The sequence below is a fragment of the Poecilia reticulata genome, linkage group LG13 (assembly GCF_000633615.1).
Source record: "Poecilia reticulata strain Guanapo linkage group LG13, Guppy_female_1.0+MT, whole genome shotgun sequence".
Classification (NCBI taxonomy): Eukaryota; Metazoa; Chordata; class Actinopteri; order Cyprinodontiformes; family Poeciliidae; genus Poecilia; species Poecilia reticulata.
In genome coordinates this window covers 26,473,624-26,492,723 of record NC_024343.1, presented here as the reverse complement: position 1 = coordinate 26,492,723, position 19,100 = coordinate 26,473,624, and the positions used below count along the sequence as shown (strand labels likewise).

Genomic DNA, 19,100 nt, shown 5'->3' with positions numbered 1-19,100 from the left:
TATTTAATCCATAATTCTCTGAGTCTGAACATGAATTTACTGAGACCTCACCTCTGCTTTGATTCCATTCATGTGCCGCCCCTAGAAGGCCTGGATCATAGTGGTAACCTTCTTTTTGAGCAAAGTAATCGTCCGTGCTGAGAATTATTCCACTTGGGCCAGAGGAGAGCAGATCTCTGAAAGATGTTGTTCATACAAATGAAAAACAAATACAATACGAATACCAGAAAGCAAGTTCGGTTGCTCATAAGTGTACCTGGCTAGTGTGGTTTTCCCAGATCCTGGTAATCCTCTCATCAAGATCAGCACCAAATCAGACTGATATTCACACCTCTCTTCGTAGGGTCGGTAGTCACGCTGATGTTCCCATGGCTCATTTTCTGACATAAACCTCGGAGGCCTGTCGTAATCGTCATCGCAGCGCTGCCATTCTTCTCTTTGTTCCCCAGACCACCTGACAGGTACGTCATTCAGATCCGTGTCATAAAAACTCTGCTCATTCCATCCAAAGTTCTGCGGGGGGGGTTCATGACGGCCCTGAGGAGGAGCAGGAGGGATGAACACGTTTGGAGGTGGACGATTTGAAAATGGTGGAGGATGAAAATCCTTGTGATGATGGTTCATCATTCTTGAGCTGCTTTGGTTGACTTGGATAGGGGCTGGAGTGTTTTGTGGATTTGAGTAGGCGGACTGGTGTGAATGGTGAGGGAAAGGTGGCCTGTGAAATCTTAGATCAGGTGGCCTGTTAGGTGATGGAGGATAATCCCACTGGTTACTCACTGGCCTTGGCCTTTTGAGCTGGTATGGCTCATTTTGATACCAGTGATCCCAGGAGGACTTAGTTGGTCCACTGTTGCTCTGGTAACTGTTTATTCCCATAAAACTTGAGGTAGAAACCATTTTCCCATCAGGTATATCCTGAGAGTGTTTGCTGGTAGGTTGTTCAGGCAGGTTGAGGTTGGGCTGAACATCTTCTTTCTCTTGAGTATCACTAATCCGATACGATTGATCTGGTGTATCGATCTTCTCAAGCTCTTTGTAAAACATACTCAATGAGTCTTCAATGTCAGGCTTGGCGGAGATCGCTTGTGGAGGAAATGCAGGACCAATGAAGGCAGTGCTGGTGAGCCCTACCTCCTTCAACACCTTTTCTCTTAAACATCTGTCAGGATCACTGCTCTCCAATTCAGAACTTTTATCATTAGAGTCATCTTCAGACTTTTTAGTACTTCCTCCCTTGGAAGCATCTTCAGAGAGTTTGAAGCTTGTGGAGGACGGGTTAGGTTGAGACATCTACAAAACATTTTAAATACAGGTGCATTTTACTGACTTAGATCACCATCCAAAAGTTCATACATTTCAAATCAAATAGTGACATTTATTTAATTGTATAAATTATTTGCAGAGACCTATATTCTAAATGCATATTTTGATGGGTATGTGCTAATCACTATTAAATTATGCTAATGAAAATTCAGAATTCACTTTCTCATATTTATAGCTAGACGCAAGAACAATAATAAAGGATTTATATTACAGAAATGTCACCTTAATGACAGGATGTCCATGTACTCAGTATGTGATTTAAAAGCGTGACATGGGAGGTGAGAAATCTGGCTTTTTTAAGAAAGCCCAGGTTACTTAAATAGTTGCTTTAAGCTCATCTACGTCTTTGTGTGTGGCCCCTCTTACCTTGCTGTTGACTAAACTTCATAGATTTTCTCTGGGGCAATGGAATAACTTGAATTTGACGAAAGTAATAAGTAAAAATTTACTGAAAATTAACCAATGAAAATCACACATTGATTTTGAATTGTGGTTCAACGTAGTCATTTAAAATAAACAAATTAATAAACAAACCTGGACAAAAGTGATGGTACCTGAAACTTAATATTTTGTTCCTCGTTGTGTGGTCTCTTTCGAGAATACCAACAATGTTGTGCACGTGTGTAGTTACTTACTCCCGCCAACACACCCACAAAAAAACATCTTACCTGGACGACATGATAGTATAGTTTTTATCTAGAATGTATTCATGCCTAAACATATTTACTCAAATGGCCATAAGAAAAAAAAAAAAACTGTCTGACATCGAAACTAGCAGTAACTCATTAGCTAAAGCAGTGGAACACGAGGTAACACAATGGACGAACGGGGAATTGAACTGAAACCATTGCCTTTACATCTATACTTAGACAAATTTTGATTTAAGGCTTGCTTACCTTACACATTCAGAACGCGTAAATATTGCCAAAGTTTAACAAGGCAGTTGGCTCCCGCTTTCAACATTTCCCTTGTCCTATTTTGTGTTTACGGAAGTGACGTTATTCTTTCGTTTTCCAGTCAACGTTTTCGTGAGCGCCCCCAGCAGGACTGATGTAGAGGTTGGCTTGATGCTATGACGAATCAAAGTTTACTTTCTTGGAATTCTAGTGTTTAGAATTCCAATATGTACTTTTAAAATTCGCAAGATTTAAAAAGTACATATTGTAAGATGAGCAGACCGGCAACCTAGTTAGTATTCCATATTTAGTTTCGAAATAGACTTATGTGTAAAAGCATTTCTCAATTCAATTGTATTTAACTGTGGAAAACTACCTTCAACTTGATGCAAGTCTGCATTTATGATTCAGGGTGTGGTCATTGTTAGAGGTGATAGTTTGGCTGATCTGATCATATTATTATTGCAGCACGAGTCATAAAAGTTTTGAGACTTTTTTGTCCTTCAATTTTAAAACAAATTTTCCTTTGATGAAGCAATGGCCAGATTTTTATGCCACATATTACAGTGCTGCAAATCAATCATTATCACAGAGGTATAATGAGTTTTTCTAAGTATAGTAATATCACATGTTATAGAAGACTATTTCTGAAAGGCATTGGCATCAAAACCACTCAACAAAACTTTGTAATTAGTAATACAGTAATGACGGTTTTAAAAAAATTAGATACAGAAGTGCAAATACACTCCAACAGTGTCTGCTACTAAATTTTACATGCAAGTTCATATTGGATTTCAAAGTTGTAATAGCTAGACAATGTATATATCAAAAAGGAGCAGCCCGGTCTGCATTTCAGATTCCAAGAACTAAACGATTAAACTTATAGTTCAAGCAAGAGTCAATTAAAGAGACAAGTGCAGAAGCGATGACTTTTAATGTGAAGAGCAATTTCACTACTTTAATATGTTTTAAGGACATGACAAATTCAACCACGAGATTTAAAGCAACTTTAAGTTTTTACGTTTATTTCTTTGTACAGTTTTGTTGTGTATATATATATATATATAAAATCCTAAAATAAATTGCCAACATGCAACGCCTGAGTATCAATCATAGCCAGTTCCTCATCGTTCACCCATTCATCCTCCACCACAGAATCAGTTGCTTTTGGTGCAGCAGGCTGTACAGGCTTTAAAGTGCTAGGAGGCCCAGACCTTCGAGGAGGGTTGAATGTTTTATTTACACAAGGAGACACCACTGAGCTCAGGGAGGAGATGGGTGGTGGCGACGGGATGCGAGAAAGATAATCCAAAGCTCTTTTTCTTTTCAAACTTTTGGGGTCTTTTTCTGTTGAAGATGTTGCAGCAGGAAGGTTACTGCTGACAGGTGTAAACGATCCGAGGCTTTTGATTGGTTTCAGAAAGGCCACCTGCATGAAAAGATGTTTTCAGCTCTCATTAGGTATCAAGTGGTTAGAACAAATATACAGAGCCTTCATCTACTCCTTCATCTAGTTACATTTTCTGAGGGATACAAACACAAATGTCTGTGTATTTAATGAGTCAGACCAGCACAACAAAGCTAAACTCTGACATTAAAGCAAAAACAATGAATAATTTAAAACATTTTTACAAAGGAATGGATGAATACTTTAGCAAGGCACGATATCAACTCACATTTGTCTTCGAGTCTTGTCTTCTTGCAGCGACTGGCGTTTGAGGTTGCAAGGATGAAGAGCAGGATCCATCAGATTTGATTAAATGGGCGAGCTTTTCCTCAGCAGTCAAAAAGAAGTTGTCCTGACCCTAAAACAACACAAACAGCAACATTAAAGCAACTTGGTACTTTGACCAACGTGATGAAAATAAAACTGAGAAAGATTAATAGATGTTATGTGTGATTTGGATGCAAGAAAGTATACAGAAACAGAAAACAGTTTGTAAAGCATGTCAGCCTCAGAGGAGACTTTCAGTTTCCAGCACTGTACCTGTACCACGTTTTTGAGTTGGTCGAGGGATTCCTGTAGATGAATCTCCTTCGGGTTTGTAGAGAAGGCAGTCAGATCCCCAGCATACAGAACCGGAGTGGGGTGTATAGACTGGCCTCTGAGCTGCAGGTTGCTCAGTGCCAAAAGGACACGTGGTTTCACTATGTCTTCAAGGCCGGCCTGAGACAAGCTGTTGAAGCAGCGCACTTTCACAAAATTCTTTTTCCCATCAACCAAATAAAATGCAGGAGAGGAACCTGTGTACCAATATGCAGATCAACATATAGTCAACAATATAACTAAGAGCAAAAGAAGGAAAAAAAAAAAAAAAAGACACACACAAGTGCTTACCCTGTTGATCGACAACACTGACGACTAAACCTGTGAGATCAACTTCTCCACACAGAGGCTTGAATTCCTCATTCTGAAGATCGACAAAGTCTGTGGAGATTCTTTGCCGAAAATGCGAGAACACCCATTCTTGGGACGCCTGAGTGAAAAATTTAGTCAAGTCATTGAAAATATTTCCTTTATCAGTTATAAGTTAAAGATGGTCTTTTGTGTAATACAACACCTGAAGTTCCTGGAACTGTGTCTTCTTTGTCCCGGTCAGCTGAACAGTTTCAACGCTGCTACGTTTCTTTCCATCAGAGGCAACAAGGTTATACACTTTGAATCGACGACCTTCCTTCAGCAAAGACTGGAGGTCTGAAGAAGGCCGCCAAAGGTTTAACTGATAAACTACAAAATGCAAAGAAAAAGAAAAAAGAGGACATTTACACACTAGGACGAATAAGTTAAAGTGACACAGATAAAATAGAAAACGCCACAACAAGACAGACCGCAGCTGGACTGAGTCATTGAGTCAGCGATGCAAAGTCTCCATACAGGTGTTACGTCTCTTTTCGGACAACTCATTTCATTGTCCTCTGCATCCAGAGCACGCCGATATCTGTCCTGTAGCTCAGCCTGCTTCTTCTCCATCAGTGAGCGCCTGTAGGCCTGAAGAGTCTCCAGCTGTTGTTCACTTAAATGAGACTAAGACACAAATATAGGCAAGTTTGTTAGAAATGGTCACAAGGGAAGCAAACTTAAACATTTGAAGATAATTTCACATTACCTCCAGGTAAGCAGGGTCATCTCCAACTGCTTCATACAAGTCTTCTCCTTCCTGCAAGTTCCCAATATCCTGCTTGCCAACCGTTTGCCTTCTGCGCTGACGTTTGATACTCCCTGAACATGACAACACGTTAAAGCATCTCCGCATTTAAATTTCCTATTAAAAGTGTAATTTAGAGCATCTACCTTCTTCTTCTTTTTCAAATTCAGCTTGAACCTTGGCAAACAGCAACTCTACTGCTTTCTGTTTGTGGCTGTTGAATTGTCTCGCCTCCTTCTCTTCTGCCCGAACGGACCTAAACACAACACCTCCGTCCGATTTCCTCTCCATCCACTGAAAAAAAAAAAAAAAAAAAAAACATACAGTCAGCAGGACAAATAGTAATGGAGCATCCACAAATATGAGTGAAAAAATACAAATAGGTTTTCCTCTACACACCTGCATGGGATAGCTTCTCAGTATGAAGATGTCAACACATCCTACTGGCCCCCCATTACTATACAGGCAGGAGATTGGAAGCAGAAATGGTCGTGGGTCTGTGTGAAATCCCATCTTAGCATCCCACCGTGCACGCCTGGTGCTATTGGCACATATCTAAATAAAAACGACATGTTATGTATTTCAGTGTGGACAACATAATAAAAACTCTACTCTGGGTTATTTAAGTACCTTCAACATTAAGGAATCCGGTGCCTCCAAAGGGGAGCAGCCATCTTGTGATCCCATCAGTTGCGCTCCATGGATTATCAATTTGCCACCAACAGCAAGCCGACCTTTGTGAAGCATTGCGGTCAATGGCTCATCCAGCTGAGCTTTGATGGCATACCAGCCATCTGTAAGCCGCACGACCGCAGCTGGAGTTTCCACCTTGGTTTCAGCAGTTTGTGACATCTTGGTGTCGCTGCAGCTCTGTGCATGTAGGAGCTGACCTTTAGAAATGATCTCACAGACACAGAGAACAAGAGTTTTGGCTGGCGTATCATCTCTTTCCATGATCTTCCTCAAAGCTGGTCTGCGGCTGTGGTCCACCTCTACGTCATATCTAGAAATAAAAGAAAATTATTTATCAGGAGATTTCTCAATGTTTGTTTTTCAAGCTTTATTATGCAAGGTGTTTATATGATTTTCAGTTCAAAATTCCCATGCTTCTCTAGACTCACAATGATTTTTCAAACTAAATTCTAGCACAAAAATTAAGCTGACCTATGATTCATAATTTTTTTTAGCATCTGAATGAACATATATCATACATTTTTTGAATTGCACAATAATAAAAAAGAAATGGCAAAAGTTTGAGTAAAAAGTCCACATAGAATAAGTTTCTATTATTTATCAGACATTTAAAGCAGATCCAGTTTAAGAAATAAAGGTGCATTTTAAAAGTCCTACTCTATAGACCAAAAAAGCAGTTTAATAGCTGCACTTCTTTACATAAAAATGCATTATATCTCCAAGTTATGTCAGCTGCTCAAAGACACTCAAGAATTGCTAAATATTGTGAAGTCTCAAACCAAAGATAAAAGTATACAATTTAAAGAAAAATAAACTTAGAAAAACCACTTATTTATTTTAGAAATTCAAATATTTATTTTATGTAAACATTTTTCCTACTTTTTGTATTATATTTTTGCAAGTTCAAAGCAAAATATCTAAAGGCACCAACATCACCTTTGTGTACTCAAATAAGCATTTTCTGAAATGTTATTTTACTATTAAATTAAAAATGTAATAATCAGATAAATTTTATATTAATGTTTTGCCAACAGACTGAAATTATTACAAAAAACAAGACTAAGAGTTTTACTTTTTCCAAAAGAAAATGAATATTTATGATGCTTTATTTTCACATTTTAATAAGGAATCATTAATTTATATTAACTGACAAACTAATGTTTAACAAAGTGATGTTTAGCTTATTGCTAAAGTAATTGTGATTAAATAATCACAACATTCCAGCTGTAAATGTGTGTAACATCGGTAACCCATGTGTACCTGTACTTAAGCTGGAGGAGAACCTGCTCCGGGGTCAGGCAAAGGCTGCCCATTGTTTCTGGAAATGATTTCTCCATGGAGGCCTGCTTCCACACAATCCACCTGTAGTAATTGTACACCCACTGCTCACTGATCAGTTTGGGATCCACGCCACAAGTGTCACATAATGCTCTGTGGAAAACAGTTTAGCATATTAAGCAAGAAGTGACCAAAGAGAGGAGGCTGTGCCCAATGTGATAATTAGTCTAAAACCAGGGGATTTCATTAGAACCTATAGAATTCTTCTTTTCCTGCTGTCCAGTCATCACTGGGGATCAACCAGCCTCCGTCAGCGAGTTGAACACCACCTCCTTCGGCTAACGCTTCTTGTTTGACGAATTGCAGCAAATTGAAGCGAAACGATTCAGCGTTCTCACCGGTGATCTCTGGAACATACTTATGGACTCCACATTCATACAGCTGAAACAGAACAACATTTAAATGAAGTGCTGCTGGCTGGAAACAACATGAGTTAGAGAAGATGAAGATGTCTGCGTTGTGGCCTTGCCTTTTGGGCTGAGTATCTTGCTGGGATATTTCCATTGACCGCAGCTTTTAATGGGATTCTCGCCACTCCTGCGTTTTTTGTCAGAAATAAGCTTCCAGGCAGCGGTCGAATGGTCTGCCGCTTCTTTTTCCTTATCCTCATGTCCTGCATGTCCCGGGCAAGTTCAATGTTCTCAGTCCTGTCTGTTAATAGATTTCATTATTCTACCAATATTATACAGGAAATCTGGGGCCTTTTAAGTAGATTTACATTAAAAATATCACTCTACCTTGGCTTCCAGAAAGCTTGTCATCCACACGTAGCATTTCAATAGAGCTTACAGATCCCACCTTTAGAGGAACATTTTGATTAATCGCCTTAGTGTTTGAAGTGTTGACTAAAGTGACAACTTCTTCACAGGTTTGGGTGGTTTTAGTAAGTGCTGCATCTGTTTTGCTGTTGGTCTCCAAACATAAAGAGTGATGCTGCTTATTGTCCTCCTGTTGTTTAGGGGAGCCATCTTGCTGGACAACCCTTTGTTTTTTGAACGGTGGAACAAACGCAGGCACTTTTTTGCGATCTCTGGCCTCTGGTTTATTGAGTGCATCTCTCTTTGCGTTTTTGAAAAACGGTGGGACAAATGTCGGCATCCTGCAGGCTGCAGATTGGCCATCTCCATGTTCAGAATGCGGCATTTGTATTGTCCTTTGTAATCTTGTGTCCACAAAGCTTTTTGCATCCCTGTAGAAAATAACAATACATCACAAGAGGATGGTAAAATCTATCATTCTTTTGGAAAACAGAATTTCCAGCAACTGAAATAACTTACCTGTTTGGCTTTGTAATATTTGGATGAAGAAAGACGCCATACCTGAAAACACCCCTGTCCATTATCCCTTGATGAAACAGAAAAAATATCATTTAAATTTTAGAAAATATTCAGTTTTAGACAAGCAACAGAAGTACGAGTGTTTTACCATTTGGGCCACTTTTCACTGGGTGGAGTCCTGAACCTCGTGGATTATTAGCGGTTCTGTCAAATTCTTCCAGTAACCTTCTTTTAGAAGGTGGCTGAGCTACATTACAACAGTTAAGAGAACCATCTTAGCTTTTACACAACAAGGCAACAGTTCAAAAGATTTTACCAAAAGTCCTCAAATTTAATAAACTACAAACTGGAATTTATATTTAATAACAACAGTATTTATTTATTGAACCATTTAAGGTGGAATACTTACCAGTGAGATCTTCTGCACTTCTCCTTTTCCTCCCTTTGTCCTCTTCAGCTGATTTTTCGTTTAATTGTTGGTCATCTAGCAATTGCAAATTTTCTGAAGTCATCAATAGACTTTGACCAACTAGAACGTCATCTTCTAATAAGGCTTTTGTGCAATCTAAAGCTTCCTGGGCAAGAAACTTGTGCTGTGTTTCTGTACAGCCAGCGAGGTTTAGCGACTGACATTTTGGGTCTGAAGTTTTATTTTTTTGCATTATGTCAGATATCTGGTTGCTGCTTTTAGTATTTAAATCGCAAATTGAGAAGTGTGACTTTTCTTCTATGTGGTCGTCACTTTGGCTGTCTGCTGCTGAAGGTAATGACTTCCCTCCAGTGCTAGTCATTGCTTTGTGTAAGGCCTCATGTGAAAATGGTTTACCACTTGCAGCAAAAACACAAGTGCTCTCCTCATCTGCTTTGTTTTCACTCAGCAGAAATTTTGCTCTCGACAGAGCTTCAGCTGAAACAGCAACCGTTTTCCCACTTGCCGTTTGAAATCCACCATCATTCTGCTTTGCTTTGATGGAACCGTTTCCAGGCTCTTCACAAATACTGCTGGTATTTGTTCTGAGTTCGGACATGTTTCCCTTTATGCTGCCACTTTCATTAACGGGTGCCGTTTTAGTTTGTTCTGATGATTTTTCACTGTTACTGTCCATAGTCCAACCTTCCTCTTGGTTAAAAAAATGGTCTGCATCTTGCATTGCTTTTGTTAAATCTAAGTCATCAACTTCTTTAAAGAGGAATTTTGCCCTTTGAAGATTTTTCTGCGACACGTCAACTTTTTCTCCCTTTGCGGTTGTAAAACCACAACATATTTTCTCAGTTTTGCTTTGACTGTCTTGTTTCCCATCAGCTTTTACTGTCTGTGAAAAATCTGAGTCCTCCGTACTGAAAGTGATGTCACCAAAGAGGGATTTTGCCTTTTGAACAGCCTCAGTGGAAGGTGCCATTGGTTTACCGCTGGCAGAATAAAACCCACAGTTTCTGAGTGAAAGAGCGGAAGACTTGGATTGTGATGACATTGCATTTGTTTTATCCTGAATTTCTTCAAACTCGCTAAACAAGGTTTCTGCTTTCTTTCGGGCTTCAGATGAAACATCGACTCTTTTCCCACTGGCTGTTTGAAATCCACGGCTTGCTTGCGGTAAAATGTTTTCTCTTTGTTCCACTTGTTTGTTTGCATCCCTGGAGCACTCAGGGATAGAAATGCTTACCCTCTTCTCGTCATCCGTGTAACATTTTGCAAGACTTGCCTTTCTGCTTCTCTGCATATGTACTTTTCCTTTTAAGTCATTTTCCAACATTTCCTTATTAATGTCCATATCACAGCCTGCAAAGAAAGCATCTTCCTCCTGTGCCGCTTTGCTTAAAACCTGATCATCAAGTTCTTTGAAAAGTACTTTTGCCTTCTGAAGATTTTTCTGCAACACATCAATTTTTTCCCCTCTTGCAGTTGTGAAACCATAAGACATTTTCTCTGTATTGTTGCTACCGCCTTGGTTCTTGCAACTTTTCCTCATTTGTGTAGCATCTGGGTCCTCTGCTCCGAAACCGATGTCACTGAAGAGAGATTTTGCCTTTTGAAGGGCCTCTAATGAAAATGCTACAGGTTTACCGCTGGCAGATCGAAATCCATCATTTCTGACCGGAAGATCAATAGCCTTGGATTCTGGCAGTGCTGCATTCACTGTATCCATGACTCCTACACAGTCACCTAACACGTTTTCTGCTTTCTTCAGAGCTTCAGATGAAACTTCAACTTTTTTCCCACTGGCTGTCTTAAATCCACAGCTTGCTTGTGGTAAAGGGTTCTCTTTGTGTTTCTCTTGTTTATCTGTATCCCTGAAGCATCCTTTCACAGCCTCTACAGGTGTGTTTGTTCTAAACCTTTGATCTGCATAAGGTGTTTCATTTTCCTTCTTGCTTCCCGCACTCTCCCACATTGCATTGTTGCTTTCCAGAACGCCGTCGGCGGAGAGAGCCTCTTCCTCTTGCACTGCTTTGGCTAAAACCAAATCATTAAATTTTTCCTGTGACATTTGGTCGTTTGCTCCTCCTGCAGTTGTGAAACCGGAACATATTTTTTCAGGTTCCGTTTGATGTTTCTTATCCTTTTTAAATGGAGCAGATTCGGCCACCTTATCCATGTTCAAACTGATGTCACTGAACACTGTCTGAGCCTTCTCCAAAGCCACAGAGGACAAGACAACAGACTTACCACTGGCTGCAGAAAAACCACCACTCCAGTGATTAGTAACAGGGATAACTGGTATCTCGGGACTTGATTGCTGAGAGGAAATACAAATTTCATCCTCTGATTTTTCAGATTCTCTTAGCAGAGTTGCCTTCTTTAAAGGTGCTGATGAAATTGCGCATTTTTTTCCATTAACAGCTTGGAAACCACCAGTATCTACGCTCGAAATCTTATCACCAAGGCATTTTGTTTTTGAAGCCTTTTCTTTTTCATTAGCTTCTTTGTTTATCTCCTCGGGTGCGTGAATCTGATTCAAAAGAGATTCAGCCTTCTTCATCGCAGCAGACGACACACTAATGTTCTTCCCAGCAGCTGTACAAAACCCATCACCTGTGCACAGCTCTTCAAAAGCAGACGAATCCGTGCTCTTTGATGGGTGAAGCATAGCAAACGGCTTTGAAGTCGGAAAAGATTTTCCGTCTTCATTTTTCAAAGCTGCTGTAAACTTGCCATTTCTTTCCACTTCATTCAGACGTAGTCCTTTTGTGTGATGCGAAACCACTGCTGTATTTATATTTTCAAGTGTAGTGCATCCAGTGACACTCTTCTTAGAAATGCTGACCTGAGGGCTTTTGAAGTTAGAAAAGCTTTTCTTACCTTCTTTGTGCTCCATTACATGACAGTCTTTGAAAAATGCATCTGCCTCTTGCATGTAGTTAGCTGAAATGGAGATTCCTTTCCCACTGGCCTTTCTGAATCCATTTTCACAGATTATTGTGTCAATTCCATTATTTTTCACACTTTTGGTGTCGTTCCCATTTCTAACATTGTTATTTGAGCAGACAACCCCTTCTAATTTGGAAAAGCAATTCTCAACTTTGCTTCCGACATCCCAGTTTTCCTTCTTTCTTTCCGAGTCCTTTCTGAACGTGTCAGAATCCCGGTTACATTTCTGTTCTGTTATGGCAGCATTTTCCCCGTTCTGCTTATCAGAAGGTTTCAGATCTGTCAAGTTTCTCTCCAGATCTGCAAACAAAGCCTTGGCTTTGTTCAGACACTTTTTAGAGACATGCAAAACATTTCCACCTGCTGTCTTAAATGCCTCACTATGGATCAAAACCTTGTTGTTCTCCAGATATCTAGCTTCAGTATCCTCAGCCCCAGGAAGAATGAGCGGAGTTTCCCTTTTCAGCAAATCTGACATTCCCATGCACTGATTTATGGCTTTTGCCGTTTCTCCATGTGACCTGTTTTCTAAAACTGAGGCCACTTTGTCATTCATCATGACTGTGGACTGCTTTCCACCTTCGGAACTAAAGCTGTCGTCAAAGTCTATATCTGCAAGAAGAGCAGGGTCAAGATCCTTGTCTTCTTTTTGTGGCGTATTGTGATTATCTTGATGATTTGGTAGTTTTTTTGCAAATCTGAACTGTGTGAACTCAAATTGGCTGTCTGACTCTTCCAAGAGTGTGCAAAGTTCCGTCACATCGGCTTTTTCCGAGGCTGTTAATTGAGAACTGACATTTCCAAATGACTTTCCGGCACAGGCAGGCGGGTTTGCGTTAGATGATGTATCTGTTGTTGTTTCAGGAATCAAATTAGTTTTATAAATGATGCCATGATAGGATTTTGTGCTGTTATCGAGAGAAGACTTTTTATCTTCAGTCGCTTCAAGAAAACGCTTTGCTTTCTCCAGGTTTTCAAGGGATATGTGGATGCCTTTATTTGAGGCGGTTTTGAATCCTGATGTGTCAGCAGGCAGAAGAGAAACAGGAGTTTTTTGTGGCTGGCTGCATTTACTTTGATCAACAGTTTCTTCCCCGTCCCATAGTTCCTCTGTTGACATGCTCGCCATGTGCAACTCAATCTCCTTTCCATGGTCCGGAGCGTGACCTGTGCCAGACCTCTGCACGGGCACTTCAACATCAAATTTTGGCTTTCCACTTCCATTAGTTGAGGGAAAATTATGCATACCAGTTTTGAAGCTCAGGGTTGGTCGGTTTTGGCCAACGTTCTCTAAGAGCGGAAGACCAAATGACGAAGAAGTCATATGGGTGACGTCTGCTACACCTGATTGGAATCCGCTGTCAATCATAGTGACTTCACTGATGGAGCATGGTTGATTACTGGTAGGGATGCGTTTGTTTTTACTGATATAACTGTAGTCATTGGGAAAGTTAGCTGGCTTTCCGTTCTGTTTTGCTTGTTTCATAGCAGACAGACACACTGCAGGAGAGAAGTTCCTTTGCATGTTCTCTGCACTTTTTAAGTCTGTCATTTGGCTGAAGTCCTGTGCAAAATCTCTACAAAGTTGTGACATGTCGATATCCTGGAGTTTTGTTCCAAGAGAGCAATTTATGGTTTCCTCTGCAATATTTCTTTGATTTTTAGTCCTCTGACACTGTTCTTTATCTGGGGTGTTCGCAAATGACTTGCCGTTTTCTTGTTCTAAATGAAAGCATACAAAGAAAACAAAGACCAATCAGTTATAGTACAGAGTGAAATTTTTTGGTCACATTTCTATAATGGCTCAGTATATTTGCCTCTTCAACTATTTGTTCCTTAGTTTAGTATAGACACACAACCATCTTGTCTCTTTCCATTTTGTAGCCATGTACAAATATTTTATTAATCTTTGGCTTCATATGGAATTATTTTGATTTGGTTTTTTAAGAGCATTAAACAATTTTTAAAAATCAGAGAAAGATAACTTTCTGAGAAAGATAATTGCACCCACTTGTTAACTCTAGAATTATAGTAAATGATTAAGCACATTTTTTTAGTTCAATGTCATTAGACACAATTGTATCTTTACTTTAGCCACACAGTCACATTTCTTTGCAGTAGACTAATAAGAATATAACAAATTATTTAAAGCTGTCAGTTGTCAAAGCAACACAATAATGAAATAATGCATGCTCATTACAAAACTTTTATGTGGGAGATGGTTCTGCTTTGTTCCTGAAAATGTTGGGGACAACAATAAATCCAACCTGAAAAGTCACAAAATGCCTTTTCAGGTTTGAAAGAGAGGCAAGATGACCAGTCCACATGCAGAAACCTTCATATTCTTACATAAAACTTGGAAAATAAATGTCTTACCAGACTCTGAAATCTTTAGTGAGGGATCTGTTGTCTGGAGCTCAAAGTCTTGGCCACAAGCTTGCGATTTTGTGGTTGTGATAGTGTAAACAAATTTTCTCTTTTTTTGAGTTAATCCAGAGTCAGTAATTTTTGATGATGGCCTGGTTGGTTGCACAGAGTCAGTGTGCCCTGGCAGTGTCATATTGCTTCCCACAGCAGAAGATGAGATTTCAGATAGACTTAGAGGAGACCACTGGCTGATTGCCGTATCTCCAGTTTTCACCAGTGGGGTTGAAGGCAAACCCCCAGATTCCAGATCAGCAGATGCCTCTTCACTGGATGCAGCACTGTCTGATTTTGAGGAGTCTTCGTGGCTGCAGACGTCTACATTTGTCTGAATTATTTGCTTACGTTTAACTCTGTCAGGTTTCACTTTTCTCAGAGCAGAACTACTATTAGCAAAGAAAGTTTTAGGTGCATCCGCGATACAGACTTCTCCTTCCAGAGCATCTGGAACTTTCTGTTGTTGATGACTTTCACTCTGGTTCAACGGAGACTCAGAGCAGGTTTCAGTCACAGGGAAAACTGGACCTATTTATTACAGCACAAACAAACAATATTTAGTATTATGAAAAGTACACTGCAATGCAACAACAAATATAACAGACTCTATGCAATCCATATTTATTCATTTTTATCTAAAATTATTAAAATAATTTATTACTTATGGGTAGATGGTGGGAAAAAAAGTAATTACCTAGGGATGTTCTTGACGTCTTAAGGGAGGAATTCGAAAGTGAAGGGAAAAGCTTCCGTACAAACTTGAAAGGAAAGAGAAAAAACACAGATTTGTATGTAATACAATATATAAAGCCAATATAGTATTGTTAACATAACAGCCAGCTGTATTTGTCAAATTTTCTTGTGTTGTGGGAAACAAGATTTTACATTCCTGGCTCTCAAAGCTCAAAGATGTCAGAATGTGTAAATAAATTAATATCAAGGTGGACCTGTGGTGCAACACAGAAAGATTAAGCTACTTTGAAGAATTATTAGTTCAAAGTGGTTGCACAATGTATCAGGTTCATTCCAAGGTCCATTTCATATTGTTTTAATCAATTTACTTCAAAGATGAATAAAACTGACTGTATAAACATCTAATAGGCAGCGCAAAGTGTGTCACGTCCGTAGCCTAAGCATTAGTGAAGACTTGGAAAACTGAGTTGACATTAAAAGATAAAATATTTAGAGCTGGTCTAAGTTTGCTAATGAAACAAGGTAATACACAACCATTGCAGAGGCTTTTTCTAATAATGTAAATTTTAGATTTTTGTCTGTTGCTTTATAAATACTTTGGTGTGATGTTATTTTAAGATCTATGAGATGTCTTTTTCACCTTCTTAAATTTACTCATGTTACAAAGTCTGATAACTAGACCTTTAGAACTATATATTAAAAAATGGTATATAAATGATAGTTTTTAGCTGCCAGAATTATTAATGTTTGTGTTTTGTTACCCAAAGATCAGCAAGTAGAAGCAGGGTTTCACAAATCACAAGTGTAACATGTCAATCATGTCTTTGCCCAAATTCAAACCAATGTCTGAAGGTTGATTGAATTACACAATTTTTAAATGATATTACAATTTACAATAACTGATCAGTTAATCAGTCTACTCATTGTAGTAGTAATACCAAGTAATTGAACCATGCAGAGTACTCACAACAACTTTTCTGTCTGCAATAACACTCACTGGACAGGGACTCTCATCAGTTTTAGCTGAAACATAAAAAAAGATCCACAAAACGTTAAATTATTCATAATTTAAGAATAATACTAGTCAATTGTTTCAGCAACTCACATAAAATTAGAGTAGATGGCAAAGCCGGTGGTGTATTAAAAGAACTGGTCCAAGAAATGTCAGGATTGATCTGTGCGCCGAGACTTTCAGAAATGTAGTTGGCATAGGTGGCCTGTTTTGTTCAGAGGATAAAATTAAGGCAGAAAATGTTTTTGCTTCCATTTATTACATCTGATTAAAATAACACTAATGTTAAAAAAAGAAAATCAGCTTCACGTCGACTATACTTACAGGGGATTTCTCTGGGGAATCCAGAAGATCTGAAATAATAAATGTAGTTATGTGCCTAATTGCGTTTTTTTTTATACAAATCATAAATATGAAGATTAAATAAATTTTCAGCTTACCAAAACTCTCCTCACTCTGAGGCTGAACACCTTCACATTTTAAATTAGAGACACTAAAATAAACAAAACATATACAATGTCAAGTTCTGTTTTATAATGACGAGAATAAGAAAACCCAGTCATTAACAGCATAAGGGAATAAATCTTAAGTTTTACTCACCACTGTTTTGGCACCTGAAACAAACAGGGACTTTGCGTTGGCATCCATGGTAATGTTTCTTTTTCTAGAAAGAATGAAAGGGACATGTAGTTTTTAGGTGTTTCACTTCATAAAAATTTAAGCTAAGGTGAATAGTCTTAATTATTTAATTGTTTATCCATAAAGAATACCCTGTGCAGCTGTGAACGACGGATCACCCTCAGTGTCTGGTGACACAATTCTACTGTGTCTGAAAACTTTAGGGGTTGAAAACAGCTGGCTTTCTGTTGCCGTCTTCTCCAGAGGAGCCTTGAAATGTCCCTCTTGGTTGGCGCACAACTCATCGTTATCGACAACACTTCCTTCATTCAAAGAAGCTTGGGCTGTCAGTAACTCAAACCAGTTTGGGTCCAACGGTCCCAGCTCTAAACAATAAAACACAGGCCAAAACAAAAATGCATTCCTTTTGTCTCAACATATGACTTTTTGGCATGTCATAAAAAGCAAACTGCGGTGATTGCGCCACTAGAATTTACACTGAAGTATTCTTGGCACAGTGATGAAGTAGAATATTTTAGAGCTTACACTGCTACCTGGCAGTGTCTCTTAGTATAGTCACATATTAAAAAAATGCATTTATTTTGGCATAATAACTAAAAAGTTCAATATTGCATATTGTGATAGTTGAGGCATTCAATTATGTTAGTTTTGAGTATTATGGCTTTCAGCTGAACAAAATTTGGTCAACTGTAAAGAAAAGAATGCAACAAGCCAGGCCCAACAATGCACATGAAATGAAGTCCACTATTAAAGTGACCTGGGATAACCCTGATCAATACAATAAGTAACTAATACAAAATGAGTCCTGACAGATTATTCTTTCTAGGTATGGACACACATTTTAGCATAAAAATTAACTTGTCTTTTATAAAAAAAAATTTCTGTGTGAATGGCAAGAAAATTAACTGAAAGAGTTTAAAGAACTTGCTTCAAATGATTACTGTATATACAATTTTCGTTTCAGCTTCACCTTTATGTTCAAATTACTGCAATAAATGAACTTTTCAATGCTGCTTTTATTTATGAAGACGCACCTCTATTTGTACACGAACACAGGTAAAACATATAATATGCTCAAAAATGAAGCAGTTGACAAATCTCACCTTTCCAGATTTCATCTTTAAATGCATCGTACATGTTTTTTATGCATGAATCCATTCCACAGCAATCGAACAACACCTAGAGTTAGTTATACACACCACCTAGGAAGAAAAGAATACAATGTTACCCAGATTTAAAATGGGGAAAAATACTGGGACACTATTTTCACGGCTTACTGGAGGAATACGTTTCTAAGGGTTCAAAGGCTTTTCAGAAAGATTGTAGTCGATTATAACTAAAATAACTTGAAGATTGATAATTAACGATATTTAAGACAAACCAATAGAGCCATATAAGAGCCGTCTCTTGCAGTAAAACTTGCCTTACCTAGCTACGAATCTTAAAAATGTGTCCCATACAAGCTGTTACTGCTAACCATTTAAAATGAAACTATGCCATAAAAATAGAGTTGGAGTTAAACTTACACGTTTCATTCCTAAGTACTAGAGTGTTTACGCTCATGTTGCGGGAAAACTTTAAAGTAAGTGTTGACAATAGTCCGCCAAACTTAGGGATGAACAATACAACACTAACAGTCAGCTTGTTTGCTAACTGTTACCGTCACGCAGCAAAACCCAAAACTCGCGCGCCGCATTCCGGAAGTCAAGTTGACTTCAGAATAAGAGACCGGAATTAAGCTGTCCATCTATGATTTTAATTTGGAAAAAAGTCAAATATAATAGAAAATATTTAGCTTTTAAGCTTGTGTTGTTTTTTTTTTATTGTGGAGGGCATCATTTAAGATATTGGTAGAAAACGCCCCTTGAGATGCAGAAGGCATTATAAATAGAACTTATTATTATTAGTATCCAATATTCAAAATATCCATTAAACTACAAATAAAAATGCTGTTTGAAAGTTTTGATTTCAGAGCTGACACAGTTGTCTATTAAATACAATCTAAATACTTTGTCTAGAACTGGGATTCTTCAAGTGATTCTGTGCATCTTCCTTGCACCTTTCTCAAAATATTAAGTTTTACAGCAATTGTTCTGCTCTGGTTGTAAACAATTATTTACAGGAATGCTAACAAAAATATTTTTTTAATGTTTTTTATTTATTATTATTATTTCTTACACTTTTCAGAATCAGTCAGTATCAAATCAAGTCAAAGCTTTGGAAATTGAAGTGAGTCAGAATTCTTATTAGTGCATCTCTGAAAACTCCTACAAATATTGGTACATATAA

General features: G+C 38.4%; 2 protein-coding genes across 2 annotated transcripts in view; both read right to left on the bottom strand.

Moving 5' to 3' along the window:
* n4bp2l2 (NEDD4 binding protein 2-like 2) overlaps positions 1 to 2,372 on the bottom strand; it is a 4,162-nt gene extending 1,790 nt beyond the window's left edge. Inside the window, exons 1-3 of the mRNA XM_008426275.2 lie at positions 2,223 to 2,372; positions 257 to 1,293; positions 52 to 176 (exon numbers count right to left, since the gene is read on the bottom strand). Of these exons, the coding sequence (XP_008424497.1) occupies positions 52 to 176; positions 257 to 1,293; positions 2,223 to 2,231 (1,171 nt within the window). The 5' untranslated portion in view covers positions 2,232 to 2,372. The remainder of the gene's footprint in view (positions 1 to 51; positions 177 to 256; positions 1,294 to 2,222) is intronic.
* A 765-nt stretch (positions 2,373 to 3,137) lies between these two features.
* Positions 3,138 to 18,508, bottom strand: brca2 (BRCA2 DNA repair associated). The gene is made up of 27 exons (XM_008426276.1): positions 18,338 to 18,508; positions 17,915 to 18,013; positions 16,943 to 17,176; positions 16,773 to 16,836; positions 16,613 to 16,665; positions 16,497 to 16,525; positions 16,266 to 16,377; positions 16,128 to 16,183; positions 15,162 to 15,225; positions 14,423 to 14,995; positions 9,086 to 13,768; positions 8,825 to 8,923; positions 8,677 to 8,743; positions 8,137 to 8,588; positions 7,869 to 8,050; positions 7,593 to 7,780; positions 7,322 to 7,492; positions 5,999 to 6,371; positions 5,768 to 5,923; positions 5,515 to 5,662; positions 5,330 to 5,442; positions 5,052 to 5,247; positions 4,784 to 4,950; positions 4,561 to 4,699; positions 4,210 to 4,466; positions 3,899 to 4,027; positions 3,138 to 3,651 (listed from the first exon to the last, which is right to left on the bottom strand). The coding sequence occupies exons 2-27, from the start codon at positions 17,967 to 17,969 to the stop codon at positions 3,295 to 3,297; spliced, it is 9,117 nt and encodes a 3,038-aa protein (XP_008424498.1). The 5' UTR covers positions 17,970 to 18,013; positions 18,338 to 18,508; the 3' UTR covers positions 3,138 to 3,294.
* Positions 18,509 to 19,100: the final 592 nt, after the last annotated feature.